Genomic DNA, 21,851 nt, shown 5'->3' with positions numbered 1-21,851 from the left:
CAATCTGTATTTATGTTCAATTATTATTACGCTAGAAGCTTTGATAATTTTATTTGTCAATAGTAATTAAAAGACGAACGAAATTGTCGTTAATATCATTTCAATACTGACATTAATTTTGTTTCTCAAATTAAGTGCTGTGCATTTCTGATCAAAATACAGCCTTGGTAATTGTCATATATTTTCTTAGTCCCATATTCTGTTAATTGCTCTTTTTAAAGATAATTAGTACATACAAATTTAAGAGCAATATACAGTTTGTATTAAAGATTTTGAAGAGTCTACACCAAAAGTCCACTCAGTAGATGGATTCTGTTCATTTCTTGGCTGTCCATATTCATTTTGGGTCTGATACCAATGGAACGAAATAAAGTCTAAAACGAAATTAAACACAGTGCTGGAGGAATGCAAAACAGAGGGGTCAAGAAGCACGGTTTTGTTCTCAGTATTTCGTCTCTTCAAGCATCATTAATATGCTGCTTAATTTCAAATTATCATTTAAGAAAACTGAGGATTGTCCATAGCAGCCGTTACAGCAGCCACTGCTGCGTATTCATCTTCAAGAAAGAACCAGCAGCAGCCACTCCTTGTTTCATTTAAAATGTTTTTTTTTTTTTTTTTAAAGTATGGACAGGAATGGACGCCCGTCCAAACGTAAGGGACGACTGTCCAAAATTTATGGACGGCTGTCCCAATTTTTTTTTTATTTTTTATTTTCATATTTTGGTTAAGGACGGGCGTCTCTTATTTGTGGATGCCCGTCCAAAATAAAGGGACGACTGTCCATAACGGATGGACGGCCGTCCCTAATGTTTATAAAATTTTTTTTATTGTATTTTAATCAGGGACGGGCGTCCTTTAAATGGGGACACCCGTCCCTTGTATATGGACGCCTGTCCATATTATAATATGGACGGACGTCGATGTGAGTGAACGGTCGTCACTAGAAAAAAAATTGTTAAAAAAATCAGAGGCATGTTACACTTAGACCGATATAATATTTCGGTACAAAAATTCCGGTGTCCGTAGCATTATTGGTGTCAGCATGTTGAAATTGCACCGACGTCAGGCCGTTTGACCAGTTTCCGGTGGAATAATAGCAGTTTAATAGGTTGTAAATTATATTAAAATAGTATCTTCAATATTCAATTGAAAGAGGTGACAGATGCAATGAATTGTGATTTTTGTTGTGGTAACAATGTGTTACGGGAAGCTGTTAAGACGGCTGCTTAAATGTCAATGATACAGAGGTTTGTTTTAACTACTAACTGCGGTTCACTAATAGGAAGGAAAACTTATCTGGTCTTCATTGTCGCTTGTTACCAACAGTTTTGGCCACCTGATCAAGACCAGTTTTTGTATATACAGTTTTGAAAAAAAATTATAATTAACCAGTACTCATTACAACTATTCTATGTAATAATCTACAAGATGGTGAACTAAAAGTTTGAAAACATAGTCAAAACAGCAAGCAAAACCGTAGTAACGACAGGAGCAGCGAAAAGAGCAAAGGCTGCGTATAGCCGTACAATAATACTTAAATAAGTTTAACAAATCTTTCTAATAAATAAGTTGATCATGTTGGACCGTACTTGTAGAATCAAATATCCTCTTCAGTATCTCTTTTATCTCCTTGTCTTTCCGGAGACAGTTTCTCTTCAAGACTGATCTCTGCAAGGGCTATATATTTATAATCCATTATTGACGGCTCCGGCCGCTGTGAAACATTATAGTTAGAACCAGTGAAGTATAATATACAGGATGAACAATTTCAAACTAAACGGCTCTAGACAAGATATACAAGTATGTTCCATCAAATATGTTGCCTTAGATGACACCCCTTGGACTATTAATAATTCTTTGGTTGATCATATTCCTGTCCTTTCCACGCAACTTGCTGTTGTGATATTCATCATGCGCTTTCTCATGATTGTCCTCAAACCTCTTCACCAGTCTCGTTTTTCCGCTGAGCTTATTGTAAGTGCTCTCTCCTTCTGCTATATATATAAGATCATAGTGTGTTTAAATATCAGTGCATCATGAACATGTTCATTAATTCATCTTATATATATATATATATATATATGAACGCATACATTATACATATATATTAGTATTTAATACTCATCTTCTCTAGCATATATAAATGTTAATGCAGGAGTATATCACTCGCATATGTACCCGATACTCAAGATTTAATTAAGAAGGTTAATTAATGATTAGCTGACGTTTTTCATTTTTTTTTTTCATGGTATATACATATAGGCTAGTATTCTGATTGGCCCATCTGCACTTGGGGGATTCACTTTTTGGAAATTCGAGGCTCTTAAATGGATGAATCTTTTTCCCTTCGATCATAATATGTTATTGGAGACTTTCGGCAATTTGGGGGTGACTTACTACATGTTCTTGGTGGGGCTGGAGATGGATCTATCAAATTTAAAGCATACGGGAAAGAAGTCATGGAGCATTGCAATTGCTGGAATTTTGGTTCCATTTTGTGTTGGGGCATTATTATTTTTTGTACCTATTCTTAGAGATATGAGCCGAAGGCCAAGTGCTACCGGTGCTGTGTTCTGGGCTATAACTCTAACAATCACAAGTTTCCCCGACCTGGCAAGAACCCTTTCAGATGTGAAGCTCCTCCACACGGAACTTGGAAGAACTGCCTTGACTTCTTCCATCATTACTGACATCAGTACATGGATTCTTCTTGCTATGGCAATAACCCTTTTTGGTGAAAGTCGTCAAAGCATAATTTTCAGAACAATTCCAATTATTAGCTTTGGACTGTTCTGCTACTTTGCATTGCGTCCGGCCATTGCGTGGATGATACAGCGTACTAAAAACAAACAAGGCAAAGTAAGCGACAGGCAAGTATATTTCATTCTTACGGGCGTGCTTCTTTGTGGATTTATGGCAGACGCGTGTGGCTCGCATTCCCTTGTTGGTGGTTTCATGTTCGGACTAATCATACCAAAAGGAGAGCTTGCCATTGAAATTATGGAAAGAACTGAAGAGTCTGTGACTGGAATTATGTTGCCAACCTTCATTATCACTAGTGGGCTTAGAACCAATTTTGTTTATCTACTAATCAAAGCTAAATGGCCTTATCTGGTGATGATTTCAATTATAGGTTCATTAGCCAAAATTGTGAGCACTGTTTTCGTCTCTTCAATTTTTGGCATGTCACTAAAAGAAGGTTTGATTCTTGGTGGTCTTATGAACTCCAAAGGTGTTTTTGCACTCATCGTTCTTAATGAAGGCCGGAACATCAAGGTATATATACTTTGTTTCTTTTACTAATAGTGATATGTTAGCTTGATAGATTATTTCACTTTGAGCTTATAATTAATATATTTTCTATGTTTTTTTATCGCAGGGTTTGGATGTCAATTACATGGTTACAATGGTGTTAACAGTTTTATTGATGACATGTTCGGTTGGGCCAATGGTAGTCTTAATCAACAAAACCGGAAAACATTCGAGTCAAACCAAGCTAAAGACAATTAAGGCAACTAGCCCTAACTCAGAATTCCGAATTCTCACATGCATTCATTCAATTCAGAATCTCTCTGGCATCATCCGTGTCCTAGAAATTTCCAATGCCACTGAAAAAGTCCCCATATGTGTCTACGCTGTCCACCTTGTTGAGCTCACTGAACGTGCTTCAGCCATGTTGGTTGTTCATGATAAACTCAAAACTAATACCCTATCTCGCACAACAAGTAGTGAAAAGGTACATTCAGACCATATCTTCGACGCTTTTCAAAGTTATAAGATGGGGAACGAATCATCCTTTGTGCATCAACTCACGGTCTTGTCACCTTACACCACTATGCACGAGGACATCGCTAAGCTTGCGCAGGATAGGGCTACCACGATGATTTTGATCCCATTTCAAAAGCAACCAACTGCTGATGGAGGCTTTCAATGTGACAACCCTTCAATAAAGGAAGTCAATAGACATTTGTTGGCTAAGTCACCATGTTCTGTGGGCATACTCGTTGATCGTGGACTTGGACCAACCAAACAAGGCAAGCCAGTATTTGGAGGCAGATCACCGGGGCTCCAATTAGCCATGATCTTCCTTGGTGGGCCTGATGACCACGAAGCTTTAAGTTATGCATGGAGAATGGCAGGAAAACAAAGCGTCACCTTAACAGTGGTACGGTTTCGGCAGCATCAGGCACAAATCATGCCAGAAAATAAAGACAATGATGAAAATGATGAGGACTCTGTAGGGACTAAAAAAGAGTTCGATGATGATTATATAAATGAGTTCAGGTTCAAATCAATGTGCGACCCATCCATAATTTATCATGAGAAAGTGGTGAATAATAGTGAGGAACTTGAGAAAACAATAAGCGAACAGTATAATAACTTTGATCTGTATATGGTTGGACGTGGTTTAGAAGTAAAAACTCCATTGACAAAGGGACTAATTGATTGGGGAGACTCGAGTACGCTGGGACCAATTGGAGATACATTGGTATCATGCAAATATACTGCACATGCATCACTTCTTGTGGTGCAACAATCTCCTTTCGCAAGTGATGTTAGCTTGCAGCGTTCAAAGAGCAAGTTTGAACAAAGGAAATGGGCTTCACCGGTTTTAAATCCTGAGTACGAAGCCATTGTAAATGAATCAATCAAAGGCTGAATTCTAGACATCAAGTTCAAGGATGTAGAGAAATTTATTGTTATCCAATCTGTATTTATGTTCAATTATTTATACGCTAGAAGCTTTGATAATTTTATTTGTCAATAGTAATTAAAAGACGAACGAAATTGTCGTTAATATCATTTCAATACTGACATTAATTTTGTTTCTCAAATTAAGTACTGTGCATTTCTGATCAAAATACAGCCTTGATAATTGTCATTTATTTTCTTAGTCTCATATTCTGTTAATTGCTCTTTTTAAAGATAATTAGTACATACAAATTTAAGAGCAATATACAGTTTGTATTAAAGATTTTGAAGAGTCTACACCAAAAGTCCACTCAGTAGATGGATTCTGTTCATTTCTTGGCTGTCCATATTCATTTTGGGTCTGATACCAATGGAACGAAATAAAGTCTAAAACGAAATTAAAATTACAATAATAACATAAACACAAACAAATAATAAAGAAAAAAAAGTAATATATATGATTTACTATGGTCCACCCAATTAACATGTTATGTCCAATAAAATCAATATTATTTCAATACTGTCTCAGTTCTCTCGTTTATAATGAATGAATTTATCATATTATTTACTATCACTCATTACAAAGAAAAAATATGTTTATATATTCCGTTTAAATGACTAAAATCTTATATTACAAAGATTCTCATTTCTAAGCTTAAACCAAATAAAAAATTAATAATTTAAAGAAAATTTTCAACGGTTATATATGAAAAATGCCCAAACCACCTACGGGTCAGGAGCATTACCCCTTGCACCCCACCCACTCACCAAGATCCCCTTCAACGGGATCCTCAAATGCGTCTACATGACCCATTATAGTTGAAATAGTCGACAACTCCAACACACTAGCAGCCGACGTGATACATTAGATATAAGCAAATTAAGAATGGTGCTAAATACGCTATTATCAACTGCACCCCGTTATCTAAATACAATCAAACACTACTTTAAAATTGATTTTAATATTTTCATGATTAACCACTTACTTTCTCAAAACAAATTTCATTTCATGAGTTTACTTTATAATCCTCACTTTCATTAAAAATTTTATCTGAAGAAGACAATAACCTACATAAATTTATTACTTACTATACTTGCAAAGTCATATTCTTAAAATATCTTGTATTTTGTTTTTATTTTCTAAATCTATCTCCTCGGTTGAAAAAGTGCTATAAGAACATCTCCAATGTTTTAAAGAACACCCTTCATATAAAATAAAGAACATCTTTATTCCTTTCTAAATATAAATGTTATGTGTGATTTTTCTGTCAAGCTTGGAGAATTGCGAGGTTATAGCTTGCCGAGGAACCTACCCGATTCAATTGATTGTCCGACCCAATATAAGCTTGTCGAGTTGTAACTCAACTTAGCACAAGCTAGTTGTGACCAATCCTCACAGATGTTCAACCAGCTCACAGATAATTTTAGATCTCGGGTATCTCGGAAATAATCAGATCGACATCAATCTTTGAGCAATCACAGAACCCAATCGCGAGAATATCAGAGTTGCATTTCAAATTTATTTGTAATCCTTTTATTTTTGCTATTTCCTTTGTACAAAATCTGTATATAAACCCCCTCCAACGATAAGAAATGAGTTAACAAATTGTTCTAAGATTGTTATTATAAGCTCTCACAGCACATATAAAAACAGTGGATATAGGCTTAAGAGCTTAACTTGCCGAATCACTTTAAAAGCTCTCTTGCCATTTACTTTACCGTATATATTGTTTATTCTTTGCTGGTTATCCGTAATCACACACGCATCAGTTCTGATCCCATCAAAGTCGATCGATTCACTCTAATTGGTGTATTTTTACATCAACAATAAATAACAAAATTTTTAATAAAGAGAGAATTAATAAATAAAATACATAGAAACTTGTAGTTTATTACTTAAAATATAGATAGAGAGTTAAAATTTGACTCTCCAGATGTAGAGAGTCAAACTCATTTTTTAATTTATATTTAAAAGATAAAAGTCTTTTAACTCTTATTTTTATAGATAAACTCTTTATAATAAAAAGTTTGGATCATATAAAGAGTAGAGATACTCTAATTGATAGATATGCCGCAAGTCTTAGACTCTTGAAGCAGTCTCTCCATCGCCTTTGTTTTTGCTGCTTAATCCCGCTCCACCAAGGCACCAATACAATTTGAGAGTTGCTTCTACTTTTCCATAAGAATAATAATTAATATCTTTAAAATATTAATAGAATAGGGTGCTTTATGTCTAAAGTAATTCATCTTTAATCAAATATATGATTCATGATGGCACTAGCAGGTGATCCTGAGGAAAACAAAATCTAAAAGATAAATTTGGTATCTTCTTTTCCCATTTACAGGGGATTGACAAACAAGACGGATAAATGTTAGTCACGTTTAGCTCAGCGGCCTTAGCCTGTTATAGTAATAACAACCGCTGCAACTGCAAGGAACAGACTGCGGACAACCATACAATTTTACTGATTACCTCTTTTTTCAAGTCTTTAACAATCTGAGTTGTCCTCCCAACTATACCCTATATATTCTCACTACTTACCCATTGGTTCTCAATGATTCTCCTCTAAATTCTCTCAACATTAACGTTCACCAAGAGCAAAGAGAAGAGGCATCAGCTGTGGAACAATGCCGGACTATTACAACAGCGGAATTTATACTATAACAAATACTTGTTATTAGAGTCATTTTCCACTTTAGGGCTCACTTACTACTTGTTCTTGGTGGGGCTAGAGATGGACATTCCACTATAAGGCACATGGATAAGAAGTCATGGACCATTGCCATTATAGGAACCATTTTCCCATTTTTTGTTGGTGCAAGCTTATACTATTTACCCATAATTCAACAAAAGGATGTAGTGTTAGCTCCTCTTGGTGCTTTGTTCTAGGCTATAACCTTAACTATGACAAGCTTCCCAGACCTCGCCAGGATCATTTCAGATTTCAAACTTCTCCACACGGAAGTTGGCAAAATTGCCTTAAGTTCTACCATCATTAACGATATTAGTACATGGTTTCTTTTTAATGGAACAATAATCACATCTAATGGTATTGGTTACAGAGTGGCCATAATGACAATTCCATATATTGCCTTTGTAGTAATCTGTGTGTTTGTTTTGCGTCCAAGCATTGGTTGGTTCATAAACCGCGCCAAAAAGGAAGGAGGCAAATACAGTGATACGCATGTATATTTCATTCTCATTGGCGTAGTTATATTCGGATGCGTTGCAGATGCATGTGGGTTGCATTCCCTGGTTGGTGGTTACATATTTGGACTAATTATCCCAAGAGGAGAGCTTGCCATTAATGTTATGGAAAGAAGTGAAAAGTTTGTGACTGGAATCATGTTATCAAGCTTCCTTATTTGCAGTGGACTTAGAACCCAATTTGATTACAAAGAAATTCAAGCTAACTGGGAAACTTTGATTTGTATTATAACTGTTGCTACATCTGCAAAGATTGTGAGCACTTCCATTGTCCCTTTGTGTTGTTGCATGTCTTTAAGGGATAGTTTGACTCTCGGAGGTCTTATGAATACCAAAGGTTTTTTGGCACTCATCGTTCTCAATGAAGGCCGGAGCATGCTGGTAACTATCTATATGTATATGCTTCCCTTAAATTTATTAATTAATCACATCAGAATCAATGTTAGTTGTGCAGCTAACGTCTATGTGACCAAAGAAATCATTTATTGACTAAGCATTTTATCAATTAGAGCACCAGGGTCACCAGAAAATTTACTTTTTGGACAAAAAAATTTGACTTGTTCACACATATATTTGGGCTTCTGATTGCAGGCTTTGGACAATATGTCAATGGCTATAATGTGTTAACTATTCTGTTCATGACGGGTTTGGTAGGGCCAATGGTCTTCTTAATCAACTGAACAAGAAAGCGTCCGACGCGAAACAAGCTAAGGACTATACAGGGAAGTAGTCCAGACGAAGAACTCCGAGTCCTCACTTGCATTCATTCAATCCCAAATATTCCAGGTATCATCAACCTCCTCCAAGTCTCCAATTCTACACAGAGATCCCCAATCTCTGTCTTTGCAGTCCACTTAGTCAAGCTCACTAGAGCTGCCCCATTGCTTATAGTTCACGATACACCTGACAACAATTCAGGTCGCGGAAACACGAAGTTAGACCATATCATTACAGCCTTTAAAGACTATAAGGACATGAATGAAGCAGTCTCCGTTTATCCACTTACCGCTGTATCGCCTTACCCTACTATGCACGAGGACATCTTTAGGCTTGCAGAGGACAAGGATGTCACAATCATTTCGATCCCATTTCACAAGCAAGTAACTGCTCACGGTGAGTTGCAGGATGACCACCATCCAATAAGGGATGTGTACAGAAACTTGCTAGAAAAGGCACCATGCTGCGTGGGCATACTCGTTGATCGTGGACTTGCATTTCACATAAGCTCAAATGTATCAAGTGGCAGGCGAGAGCATCGAGTCGCCGTAATCTTTATTGGTGGACCTGACGACTAGGAGGCCTTAAGTTGTGCATGGAGAATGGCAGGGACAATGCGCGTCACCTTAACTGTGGTGCGGTTTCAACTAGCAAAAGATCCGGATGTAGATGAAGTGGCAGAAGAGAAGGTGACTATGAAGGGATCTGATGATGAATACATCAACGAGTTCAGGTTCGAGTCAATGTTTGATGAATCAATAACTTATCATGAAAAACTAGTTCAAAATAGTGAAGAACTTGAAACAACCATAAGAGAACAGTACAATAGCTTTGATCTTTATATAGTTGGACGTGGGTTAGGAGTAAAATCACCATTGATAAAGGAACTAATAGAGTTGTGTGACAATCCAAGGCTGGGGCCATTGGGAGAGGCATTAGTATCATCCAGATATACAGAACATGCATCAGTTCTTGTGGTGCAACAATCTACTTCGGGTGGAGTGGATGCTAGATTGCCCCATCATAAGAGAAAAGTGATTAAAAAGGATTGGGCTTCTCCCATTTTAAATCCTGATTATGACACCACTGTGCAGCGAAAAAAACGGTGATTAATGATGTTGTTATGACGTCTTCAGTCACATGATAGGTGAGTTATTAGAGGTATTATCTACTTTGAGTCATATATTAGATTGTTAGCAGATCCGCTTAGTTTTGTCTTGAAAATGCACTTTTGGGTGATGAGAGTGTCCTTGTGCTATATAAGTGACCAATGCCCCATACGAGGGGCTTAGGAGATTTGGCATGAGTACAAACCGGTATGCTTAATTAGCCTAGGTAAACCTGGGCCCTCCTTCTAGCATCATCTATTGTTATGTCGTCTCCAGTCACATGGTAGGTGGGTTTTAAAGGTATTGTCTGCTTTAGGCCACAGGTTGGACTATTGGCAAGCCTGTACAGTTTTGTCTAAAAAAGATGCCTCTAAATGATGAGAGTGCTCTTGTGCTATATAAACAACTAAGGCTCTCGTCTCCTAGCCGATGTGGGAGTTTGACATTAACAAATGGTTTGTTCAAGCTCTCAACAATGACTTATACATTTTTCTTGATGATATTTTTACAATTATATATATATATTTGGAAGTCATGGATGGTCTTAGAAATTAAAAAGGAAAAAATATTGTCAATTTTGTTTAATGATCATGGAAAGAGAGCAGAATTGTTTTAGAAAGAAATGAGTTATGCATTTGAACAACTAAATACTTGAATAGACTTCTCAATATTACCGTAATTAAACCCACGAATTAGAGTGAGTTGGACCCCACGGTTTGGTGTTATACAGTTTATAATCTCTACCATACCTTCTTTTACTGATACAAAGCTGCTACTGAGTACTGATGTTACCAAAACTTATTTTATTCTTCTTGAAAAGTCTGTTTCCGGGTCCAAAATCCCATGGGCTTTCTTCTTGTGATTACACAAGGCCCGCTATGAACCTGGCCACTGCCTGTTAATGGGCCCTATATTAACAATTGATATTTCACGTTGACTGGATTTGTTCCATCATTGGAGCAATTTCTTTGGCTTTTGTTTTTTAGTTTCTCGTTTCTGCTTCAATAACATAAGAAATCCTAAAGAGGCGTAATTAGATAAACTTTGTATTTATTAATAAGAGTTATTATTATTAAAGTTTCTCACATCATCATCTCTGCAATCCTAAAAAGTGGCCATAGTTGGGTAGCTAGAAAAATTTGAGGTCAAGTTTTCTCAGGTTTGTAAGATGACCAATCCTAAAGAATTCTCAGTGTAATGTCAGTAATTGCTTCCGAGTGTCAAGAATTTATAAGGCATCTCCACTCTAACGCCATTTTGGTGTAAATGACGAAAAAGATGGTCTTCAATCCAGCATCAAATATTACACCAATTTGGTGTAAATATATAGTGTCACGTCAAATTTGGTATAACATTGTTCATGCACATCAATTTAGAATGGCACTGTTCAAATACTATAATTTTTTTAAAATTTTTATTATCTGTATTTATATTAATTTGATTATTATTTATATTAATATTTATAATAATAAATTTATAATAATTATATAATTAAAAAAATGATGAAAAATTAAAAATAAAACTTTACTCAATACAAATATTAAACTGCAATAACTCAAAATAAAAATTAACACTAATTTAAAAACACTAAAATTAAAAGAAAATACAACATAAACTAAAATAACAATTTAGTATTCAAGTATTTTTTTTATTTTTTATAATCTACCGGAATACTATATATATATATATATATTTTTTTTGATGGCATTTTATATTAGATATAATATTTGTCTATATTAAATGTAATGTTTATTTGATTTAATAAATGTTTAATTTTATTAAATTAGTATAATTTTTAAAGTAATTATTATTTAATAAAAATATCATTCTTAATATTTAAGAAATATATATATATATATATCTATATATATATAATAATATATATATTATATATATATATATATATATATATATATTGAATAGATTATTTGTTGATTATAATAGAAGAAAAATAAAAAATATTTTTTTTTGTATAATTTTGTGTAATAAGTTAGAGATGCAATAGTATTTCACTAACAAAAATTACTAATTTAGTGTTTGTGGTTAGGGAAGGTATAATGCAGCCTTCTTACATTGGAATCGCCCCTTAGAATCTTCTGTAATTATTTCCATTAACATGGACCAAGTTTACTGAAAGCTGGATTACTTTAAGGGGGCGTTTGGTTCAAGAATGTTAGATTATTGGGAATGTTGAATTACTGGAAAGATAGATTACCTTGAAAGATTATTGGGAATCTTTAAGAAAATGTGTTTGGTTAGTTGGTAGGTATGTTATATTAATTGGTTGGTTATAGGAAATAAATTGGTGGTAGTTATTAAATTACTAAATTGTCCCCTTTACAAATATTAATATAATATTATTTTTATTATTAATTTTTGAATAATTTCTTTTAACCCCCAATATTTCAGATTTAGTTAAAACACCATTGCTTATATAAAACTTTAATTTATTACGAAATCATCCCCGCCGCCTGCCGCCACCGCAGACCACCGCCGGAAGTCTCCGAAAGTCCCCATCAGTAACTCACTGTGACCAAGAGGCTTCGATATAGCCGTTTCCGGCCATATTGATGACCGAAAACGGCCATAGCGATGACTCCCGGAGCCTCCCACCAAAACTCGTTCTTTTTTAGGGACTCCGGCTAGTTTTCCGAGGCGGTCCGTGGTGGTTGGCCGTTGTAGACGGTGGTGGTTGGGTGGCAGTGGTGGTGGTGGCTGAGTGGCAGTGGTTGCAAATTGTTTTAAATTCAAGGACATTATTGTTCAAAATTTTAGTTAAATAAGGGTAAAATTGAAATAAGATATTAATGTAAATTTATTTTAAAATGAGAGCATTATTGTCCAAAATTTTCATTAATAAGGGATAAAATTATAACAAAAAATGATAACCCTGATAATCTCAGAATACCTAAAAAAATTGAGGTAATCAGATTACCTCCAATATTACCAATAGTAGTTACTATTAGTATTTGAAGATTATCGGAATCTTATATTACTTGACAATCAAACGTGATAATCAAGTAATATCAGATAACATTACCCCAATAATCTGATATTACTGCCAACCAAACGCCCCTAATAATTGTTAATTGATTAGAGTGATTTTCAAGGTTACAGCGCCTTGGTGCTTACTGTAGTTACAAGTGTAGGGTAAGCTCGGTTGACCCCACGCATTAAGAATTGGGTTAAAGTTTAGCTAAAGTCATTGCATTGGTAATAGGTATGGGCGGGTTTCATTAACTCAAAACCTGACAGAAATTACAAGCATATGCCTTATGTTGACCATGAGATTAAAAGAGAAAAGATAAACTGAATTCCAAACAACAAATACATTCTTATGTAAGAATTCTTGTGACCTTATATATAATCACAAACAAAGAAAATTGAATTTTAAGGAAGAACTCTTCTCGTGATGAATATGAACATCCCTATTAAGGATTATTCCAAGAAAAAAAAAAAAAAAGGCGAAGGCAAAGGTAGGCACATAAGTCACAAAATAAGAAATTTTGAAGTTCAAGGGAGAACTCTTGTTGTAACGAACATAAAGTTCTATCAAGGATACTCTGATATTGACCCTTATGGTCTCAGTTTGCCTTCAATGTCACCAAATAAATGTTGAAGAGGAACTCTTCTCTTCTCCTCTCTTCTCACCTTATATGCAAGAACACAGTATCATTATTAATGAGCATACTGCCAAGAGTAGTGATAGCATGAAAAACTCATCAGTACCAACTCACTGCTCCCTATATATGCTTTGCGCTCATTGATCACAGTTTTCTGCAACTTAAGGAGTGGCATCAATGAATGCTAGAGGAATGGCCCGGGAAGGTCCCAGCAGCAACTCCCGCTTGCAAGCACCAGTAGATCATGCATGGCTTGCGATCAGTGAAGACAAATAACTGAAAATGCAAACTATTAACACCCACATTCATGGCCTGAAGGGAATTCCATATATCATGGCATTGGCTGCCAATGCCACCATCCATTCCTTCAAATGAATGGTCTATTTGACCAACCAGAATGTCGGCTCTGGTACCTGGAGAGAGAACTTTTCTTTGGCAAGCTGTCCAAGAAGAGAGGCAATCTTTCCAAAACGAGAACAAACAGTTTTTTACCAGAAAGAACTCGAGCGCATTTGGGAATGTGTAATAAGAAAACCTGAAAGTCTCCGGCTTCACCCTCCCAGTTTCCAGGCTAAACATGCTGATGAGGCAACAGCTTAGCCATGAATATTCTATTAAAGCCACATCCTCAGTTCTACTGCAAGAAACAAACATGCTGATCAGGGGGACTGGTTGTTAAGACTTTACTCATCATCTTTTTTATTAGATTTTCAAAGAATTGCTCAGAGATTTTACAATGAAAGCTCTATTGTATTAAACAAAATCTAGTCTTTACCTGACTGCATATTATAACTTCTAGGGGGAAAAAAAATGGTCTTATACACTGCTCAAGAATCTAAAAGTTCTCAAGGGCCGATAATTTAAAAATTCTCTAATTTTTTTTTTTTTTAATTGATAATTTTACCGAGAAAAAATTTCTAAAAGGACAGCAATAACAGTTGTCAATTGTCATTGATCTGATCCAGTCACGAGGCTCACAAAAGATAGTTGATAAAATGACAAAACTTAATTTAACTATTGATTACCCTTTCTCCTTTAAACAAAATCAATAAAATCTAGTCTTTTCTTCCTCTCTTTCCAAGACATTCTACAAAACTTGTTCTCCAATTCAATTACCAAAGTTAAAAATGTTTCATTAAATCAAAGTTTTAAAAATGATCAGATCTGGTAATGCACTTAATTTTGACAACTCATAATAACGATGAATATCGATTCTATACCAAAACCAAAGTTACCCCCACCAAACTGAAACTACTTAGAACCTAATATAAACTCCACAAACTTGGAGATGAATATACATATAAAAAAGAAAGAGATAAAAGTACCTGAAATTATTAAGAATATCATTTCCAAACATCCCCGCTATGCTTTACCCACTCAAAATCCTCACCCTCTATTCTCAAGTACTGGAAAATATCACAAATAAGCAAAATCCATAAATGTGAATATATTTAACTCACATGTCAGGAACGAATATTACGCGTAGATGGGCAACTCAGATGTTCAGCATCTTATTCGAGCCGTTGCCCCTTCTACATTGTTGGTATGTTGTAAGGATGCCCATGAACGTACGTTAAATAGTGACTCTGGAAAAACCGAAAAAGTGATGAGTTGGAGGTTCAATGAACCTGGTCACTCTCGCATTTGCAATAGCGTATGGACACTGTTTTGAGGAATGATGAATTGATGATCCCTATTTCCCTTTGAAGGTTTATTTTGCATATTTTTGTTCTAAAGTGAAAGGTCACGAATACGATCAATGAAGTGGATGGTCAAGATCACTTGGTGAATTGGCTTTCGGCCTTGGTGATGATGACTTATGAGAAATAGTTTTTTGTCAAATATTCTGTCACTGTGGGAGATGTTTGAAGGCTGCTATTGATTTAACTTTACTGAATCTGTCAAACGATTAATTATTGTGAGAATCATATAATAAGATTTCTTTTTTTAACAGTGAAGTCATACACATCCTTTTAGGTATGAGATGTAAGATAAAATAATTGAAATAATTCACATGCTTTTAGGTATGTAATTTTTTAAAGTTTTAAACCATGTGACACTGCTTAAAGTGGGAATAACAGTTCGGCGACTGGGCGGGGACCCTGGATGATGTAAAGTGTCAACTAATTGTCTACTGTTTTTTAAAGCTGGCGCAAAGCAAGTAGCACTCTTTATTAACATTTGTATAACCTTCATAACAACTTCAGTTCCCAATTAATTGACTGATATCTCATTTTCCAATTCACATTTAGATCAAGGAATCAAAAAATATGGCTTAGTACTTAGAAATCACAGATCACCTAACAAGTGCAGTTTCCCAGTGGCTTCGAGCTACGTGAACAATTTACAAAATTAGAATAAAAAAAATAAAGATACAAGTACAGTAACATAAGTTACTCACTCTGTCTCTCTGAATAAGACTCAGTGCTGTAAGAAACATTATACTAGAGCTTGCAAGATAGGATCTAAAAATTTTAATCATGTAAATAAGCCCATAAATTAACAAACTACTACAAGTTGTCCCTTGCAACATAATCACTATCCTTCACTTCCCCAGAATTCCAATGGCTTGAAACAGTATATTCTATGATTTGGCATCAATCCACCAATACTACGCTTTTGATTTACACGATGAAAAATGTAAAGAGGGGAAGACGCAAAGGGTACAACAGCTAGGAAGTTGTATCTGTTGGATAACAACCAAGCACACGAAGAAATGTTGCAAATTCCTGCAGAGAAAATAGGAATGAGTTAATATGCTGCCGTCTCTCATATGGAGAGAATTGCATATCACTAGAACCAAATATCATTATAAAAAGTTATTAGAAGTATAAGAAGAGGACGGTGTAATGATCACAATAACCCCTGGCAGCAATAAAAATACTAAACCAGGAATCCACTAATTATTAAACAGCAATGAATTTAACCAAATAATCATGAGATATTTAACCTTGCAAAACATGCAGTATAATTTCTTTATAAATTACTAATAGTTCTTTTTTTAATTGACAACAGCTTTAACTGATATGTGAAAAATTGCATCATGGATCATTTGAATTTGGTGATGTTAAGGTTAGTGCTCGACAAGCATGGGTTCTACCTGCCACTGGCTGAGTTCGGCAAGTAGCCAAGCATAAAGATGTGAGAGACCTTAAACAAGATCATGATTTCAACCCAGACGGGCATACTGTCAGCTTGACAGAACATTCTGCTCTAAAACCTTTGAATATAAAATGCAATAGATGCCTGACCAAAACCCTTAAGATTTTAATTAATGGTAATAAGGGACTTCAGAGTCATAGATCAAAACCCCTATTAGGAGGCACAATTCATAAAGTAAGAAAATGATGAAGAACAAACCTGCAGATGTCCTAAAGCACTTTGTGCACGGGGCTCAGCCATTGAAGCCTCAAAATCAATAAAGAAAAGATAGTCGAAGTACCTGTGGGAACAACAGTGATGTCATCATAAATCTCAAAAGAGTTTTTGCCTATACCTATTTAGTTATTTACACTGATGTGAGTGAACATGAATTTTATACAATAAAGGTAGAAGTTTCTTAATCCCTTCTATTTTTTTTCCTTTTAAACATTAGATTTCAGACTGGGGGGTTAAACACCAAAAGTCAAATATAATTGTAATATATCAGACATAGGACTCTTGGAAAAAAATTCTTCTGCATCTGTATAACTGTTTGCACTATTTCACAAATTATTGTCTTTGTGCCAACAGTATTATACATCTGAAAAATTGACTCTGTTGGTTTATCTGAGTTGCCAAGGTGTCAGTTCTGTATCCAATGCAATGATGCTTTTGCAAATCAATCAAAATACAACTTAACAAATTATTTACATTAAAGAATTTAACTGAAACAACTGAAAAAATAATGCTCACTTGGCACTCCCATTGTTAGAGTCATCAACTAGTCTCAATGGTCGCTTTCTTTGCGGCCGGCTTTCAATCTGACATTGAGTAGAGATTTAAAAAAAGAAAAAAAATATTTCCATCACATCTTTAAAATAAAATTGAACTCTTAATCCTAATTACCTTTGTTAAACTTATGTCCCTCAATGCAAACACTGCCAAGGCTTTAAACAACACTCCAGGGCCTTCGTCTAAAGCAAACACGATGCTGGTCTACAAGTGAGGACAAGGATATTAAACTTTGGTAAAACTGAGGAAAGATAATAAAATGATAATGGTAAACTAAAATCTCACCTTAAAGGGCTTATCAGTCCTTGGAATTATCGGATCCCTTGCAAGTACAAGGAAACGAGTAAGAAAATCAGGGTCATCCTGCAAAAGCCATGTAATTTAAGCAAAATAAGTATCATTTTCCTATGAGGCTTAGCTATTTATAAGTAGCATTCAAGAAAAGTTACACTGAATTTCATACTAATAAATCTTTGTCAGTGTCAATATGTATAAAAGAATAATAACAAGCATAGTAGAACAAGTTTAATTGTTTTGACATCTTTTCTTTTCCATTTTACTATTTTTTTGGGTTGGGAGAAGGAAGAGGTGAAGGTAGAGGAGATGTAAAAGTGCACTTCACTTTGCTAGTTTAAGTCATCAATCAAGAATAATTGCTTCAACAAAGCGAATGGCGATTGGGAATATTATAGTAAAGTGGGTAGTTCCTCAACCAGACTGAAGGCCCACTGTATAACAGTGTAATATAACAAGTTTATGAAAGAAGCCATATAGAATATAGAGGCTTGGGTTGACTTTAAACATTTCACTCCGCATTTTATGAAAGAATAACAGTGTAATATTACAAGTTTCTCTCTTTAATTTCTTTTTCTTTTTTCTTCTTTTAGTCCTGTATCTTCATAGTCAAGTAAATTAGAGACTTCAATCAGATGGGAAACTGCAGCAAAACTAACCTGGATTTTAGTTGCCAGTATATTAAGCCCATAAATTTCTGCAGCTCGAGCACTTGCAATAACACCAGCATCTCTCAGGCCACTTGTCGCTACACACTAAATCAAAATTCATGAATAACGTTAAAAAGGAAAATTCCTTGTTGATATATGAAAAGCTAAAATACATTGTTAAAGAGATATCTACAAATTACCTGAGCAGCACCAGCTGTATCATCAACATTTTCTCTGGCAACTCCTAACTTACTCAGGAAAACATCACTTGTATCAAGTAACTGCAATAAAAAAAGTTTTCAACTTTTAAGACTGCAACGCTCATCAAATTATCTATCGAGCCTTGAAAAAGATTCAACAAAAGACAGAAAAAAATCCACTATCTGTTTTATGTCAAGCAGTGCATGGAGTAACTTCTGATATAGCAGTAAAAGCAAGACGAGTAGGCGGATCGACTCATGAAGTTCCCATTGAAATAGGATCCGCACCGATTTTCCATTTCTTTTGGATGACTACTCGCCCCTTAACTCCTACCCTGTGGCAACATCTCTTTAATCCGTGAAAGGGCTACCATTCAAGGGGAGACGGATTACTTCCTCTCTCTCTTAAATCTCCGCCCTAGGTAAGATCCCCGCCCTACGGGGCACTTTCTATGAGATAGGAATAATTCCTTTATCCATCCCCTCAACAGTCTAAAATATTTAAAACTCCTATTGAAGGAACAATCAAGATCTAATAACACCATATTTTTTAATATTTAGAAACATGTGAAAAAACTAAAGCAAACAACTTCCATGATCATGCAAAATGTGATCAGGTGAATGGGCTATAGGCACAACAAGGCATTCCTTATTATGTAATGCTGAACATACTTATTTTTATTCTTTTTTCTGGCCAATATATACCTACAGTCTAGACCTTCAACTCCTGCAAAATTCTTTTGCTTAAAGCAACAGTGTAAACCAAATCTGAAGTTCAAACATTTTATAACTTTTGGGTTACCCAACTCCAAGTTTAGGGAAGTTATATATTAAATTCACATCCACAGTAATAAAAGAAAAATAGTGTCATCTCCCACTGAGGAACTCATTAAATTACCAAATTAATTAACGTCCTGCTGGAATAAACACTAGAAGCTGATTTTAATATATAGATCTTCTAGGAGAAACGTTAAATTACCCAATTTTATGACAGCTCAGCCATCTGATTCTAAATCATCCTGGGTATGCAAAAACACAAGATAAGTCCCAACCCTCTCTTCCTTGAAGAAACAAGAAAGAACGAAAAAGCGAAAACCTAACCTGTGGATGGCTTAAAACACGTTTTAACTGCTCTGCTCTGATACCTGGCAGAGCCAGCAAGCAGACGTTAGCAAACAACTGAACTTCACCAACAATGTGGAGCCGGTGACGAAGGAGTAAATCATAGTTGCGATGGATGCTTCCACCGAATGAAGTCTCAATTGGAAGAACTGCTTTATCAGCAAGCCACAGTTCAACAGCCTGTCCAGAGAATATAAGTACTTAGAGGCAGTACACAAATACCTAATAAAAGGATACTTTTTTGTTCCTGAAAATTCTTGTGCAGTGGAATTGTGTAATTTCCAAAATTTCAAATAATCAAATAAGTATTAAGTCCACATGTCATGGTGATGATAGTAGAAAAATACAGAATGATTACACTTCAATGCAAAAGACTAATTTCTGCCAAAATCTATGACAGATATCATACTAAACCTTAAATGCATCTTCAAATTCATTACAGGGTACAGTTTCACATTTTGGGTAGGATTTGATAGCAGCTTCCTCACTGCATGAACCTGGTAAACCCTGCAACACAATATAGCCAACATAAGAACAATTGAAGATGAAGGAAAAATACGCGAGAGCAAACAAGGTAATGGATTTTGTAACCACTTGCATTTCCTTTCACTCTTTTCTGGGCACTACAAACTAGCAACTGTTGAATGATCATCTCACCTTAAATGAAATTCGCACTTTTGTATTACTATTGGGAGTCACAGTAAGATCAGCTACGGATAATGGTTCTGCAGTTTACCAGTGAAATTGAAAGCAAGAAGACACAAAAAATTAGACTGCGAATCAGAAAATTTTCAAGATATAATTCCATGATGAAAATGCCGAAGTAAGTCTACAAAGATACTTAAACAAAACTTAAGCTGAATGTTGGAAGAAAGGAGGGGAAGGAAATGTGCATTTGAAAAGGAAGGCGCAAATTCTGTTCTTTTGATTTTCTATTTTTAAAATGTAAATGACATCTGTAACCCTTTATCCACGCACACACAAAGCTATTTGATTTTAATTTTGATTCGCCAAATTTCTTTCTCAAAGCCGTTTTGATGCAGTTCGATTCTATAATCAAGATTTTCAAGTCTGTGTGACGGTCAATAAAATTTTGACTTTTGAACGAAGTTATAATTCTACCATTCCTATGAGAGAGGCAAATCACTTTTATCATCTCAATTCTCAAATACTTTGATTCCTTAATTTTGGAATTCCTTTATTGATTTCCCCCTTATTGAACATACATTAAGCACTACAACTTTACGAGCAATCAGCCATAAAATTTCATGAACGAAAATGCCAAGACATTATTATATCCTTCCAACAAGCCTATCAACTAAAAGCAATACAGAGAGCTAAATTTTCACGATTCATACCAGTGAACCATATAAAATGAGCTAAAAATGAAAACTGAAATGTTAAAAACTCACTTGGCAGCGAACTTAAATCCTTGTACAGTTTTCTAGAAACATCATTTTCAGTTGCTGCTTTTCCCAGGTTCTCATCTTCAACAGACCTTATTGTCCTGTGACCCGACAAACCCAAAAACCCGCCAAAACACACCCATTTACGCGTGGTATTTGTATTATAATTCTTGACCGGATTGAAAACAAACCCAGATGGTTTACACCCAGAATCTCCCCAGCTCAACACAGCAACACACTTCAAAGCCATGATCAAAACACAGAACGTATATACGTTACTGTTTTCTCAAAACAAAAATCACGTAATGCAAAAGTTTTATTGGGAATTGAAGTGTCGGTTGAGAACTTCTGTCGAACACATGAAACAAGTTAGGTAAGATGAAATGAGAATGTGATTATTGTTGTGGGTAGAGGTGGTGTGGTGGTTGTTGATTAATGGATTAATCTTTACAAGTTATTTGGATTGTTACGGATGGGGACGTTGTTTAGACTTTTTGACGAAGAATGGATCAAACTATTATAAGTTTGAGAGCTTTCTTACAAAAGATTTTACTCATTTAGTCAATCAATTCCGAAGGTTACTCTGCACTACCGTCCACTGAAGCCGTTCAATTCGACGGTCAGATCATTATATGTTTGGAATTGTTAAAATAGGATTCGAAGCTGAAAGATAAATTTTATATTGACAATAATATGATTACAAGAAAAAGAATATTGAGTTTTGAAAATTCGTATTCAAACTACTTGTTAAAGTCCTTAACCTTTGTTTTCTTTAAAAAAGAGGAAATAAGACCAACCGAGCAACTAAACTAAGGCCTAAGGCCTTAACTCGTGAGTACGAGATAATATAGAGTCAGAACCACGCTTCACGCATGACCCTACTCAAAATTGTTC

General features: G+C 35.2%; 3 protein-coding genes across 3 annotated transcripts; 1 reads left to right on the top strand and 2 right to left on the bottom strand.

Annotated features, from left to right (window-relative positions):
• Positions 1 to 1,761: 1,761 nt before the first annotated feature.
• LOC116119108 (cation/H(+) antiporter 23, chloroplastic-like) lies at positions 1,762 to 9,729 on the top strand. Its single transcript, XM_031405060.1, is given in 6 exon segments — positions 1,762 to 1,977; positions 2,266 to 3,279; positions 3,383 to 4,639; positions 7,293 to 7,437; positions 7,440 to 8,284; positions 8,593 to 9,729. Coding segments are annotated over 6 exon segments (4,614 nt in total).
• A 3,454-nt stretch (positions 9,730 to 13,183) lies between these two features.
• Positions 13,184 to 15,028, bottom strand: LOC116119130 (5'-adenylylsulfate reductase 3, chloroplastic-like). Its single transcript, XM_031405078.1, has 2 exons — positions 14,678 to 15,028; positions 13,184 to 13,989 (listed from the first exon to the last, which is right to left on the bottom strand). The coding sequence occupies exons 1-2, from the start codon at positions 14,707 to 14,709 to the stop codon at positions 13,527 to 13,529; spliced, it is 495 nt and encodes a 164-aa protein (XP_031260938.1). The 5' UTR covers positions 14,710 to 15,028; the 3' UTR covers positions 13,184 to 13,526.
• Positions 15,029 to 15,759: 731 nt separating this feature from the next.
• On the bottom strand, positions 15,760 to 21,445 carry LOC116119125 (arogenate dehydratase/prephenate dehydratase 1, chloroplastic-like). The gene is made up of 11 exons (XM_031405071.1): positions 20,964 to 21,445; positions 20,209 to 20,276; positions 19,966 to 20,058; positions 19,531 to 19,731; positions 18,430 to 18,510; positions 18,239 to 18,334; positions 17,571 to 17,648; positions 17,400 to 17,489; positions 17,247 to 17,314; positions 16,713 to 16,794; positions 15,760 to 16,081 (listed from the first exon to the last, which is right to left on the bottom strand). Exons 1-11 carry the CDS (start codon positions 21,205 to 21,207, stop codon positions 16,025 to 16,027), a joined length of 1,158 nt encoding a protein of 385 aa, XP_031260931.1. The 5' UTR covers positions 21,208 to 21,445; the 3' UTR covers positions 15,760 to 16,024.
• Positions 21,446 to 21,851: the final 406 nt, after the last annotated feature.

The sequence above is a fragment of the Pistacia vera genome, unplaced genomic scaffold, assembly GCF_008641045.1.
Source record: "Pistacia vera cultivar Batoury unplaced genomic scaffold, PisVer_v2 Contig873, whole genome shotgun sequence".
NCBI lineage: Eukaryota > Viridiplantae > Streptophyta > Magnoliopsida > Sapindales > Anacardiaceae > Pistacia > Pistacia vera.
The sequence above is the reverse complement of the archived record's forward strand: the minus strand, read 5'-3'. Positions and strand labels throughout refer to the sequence as shown.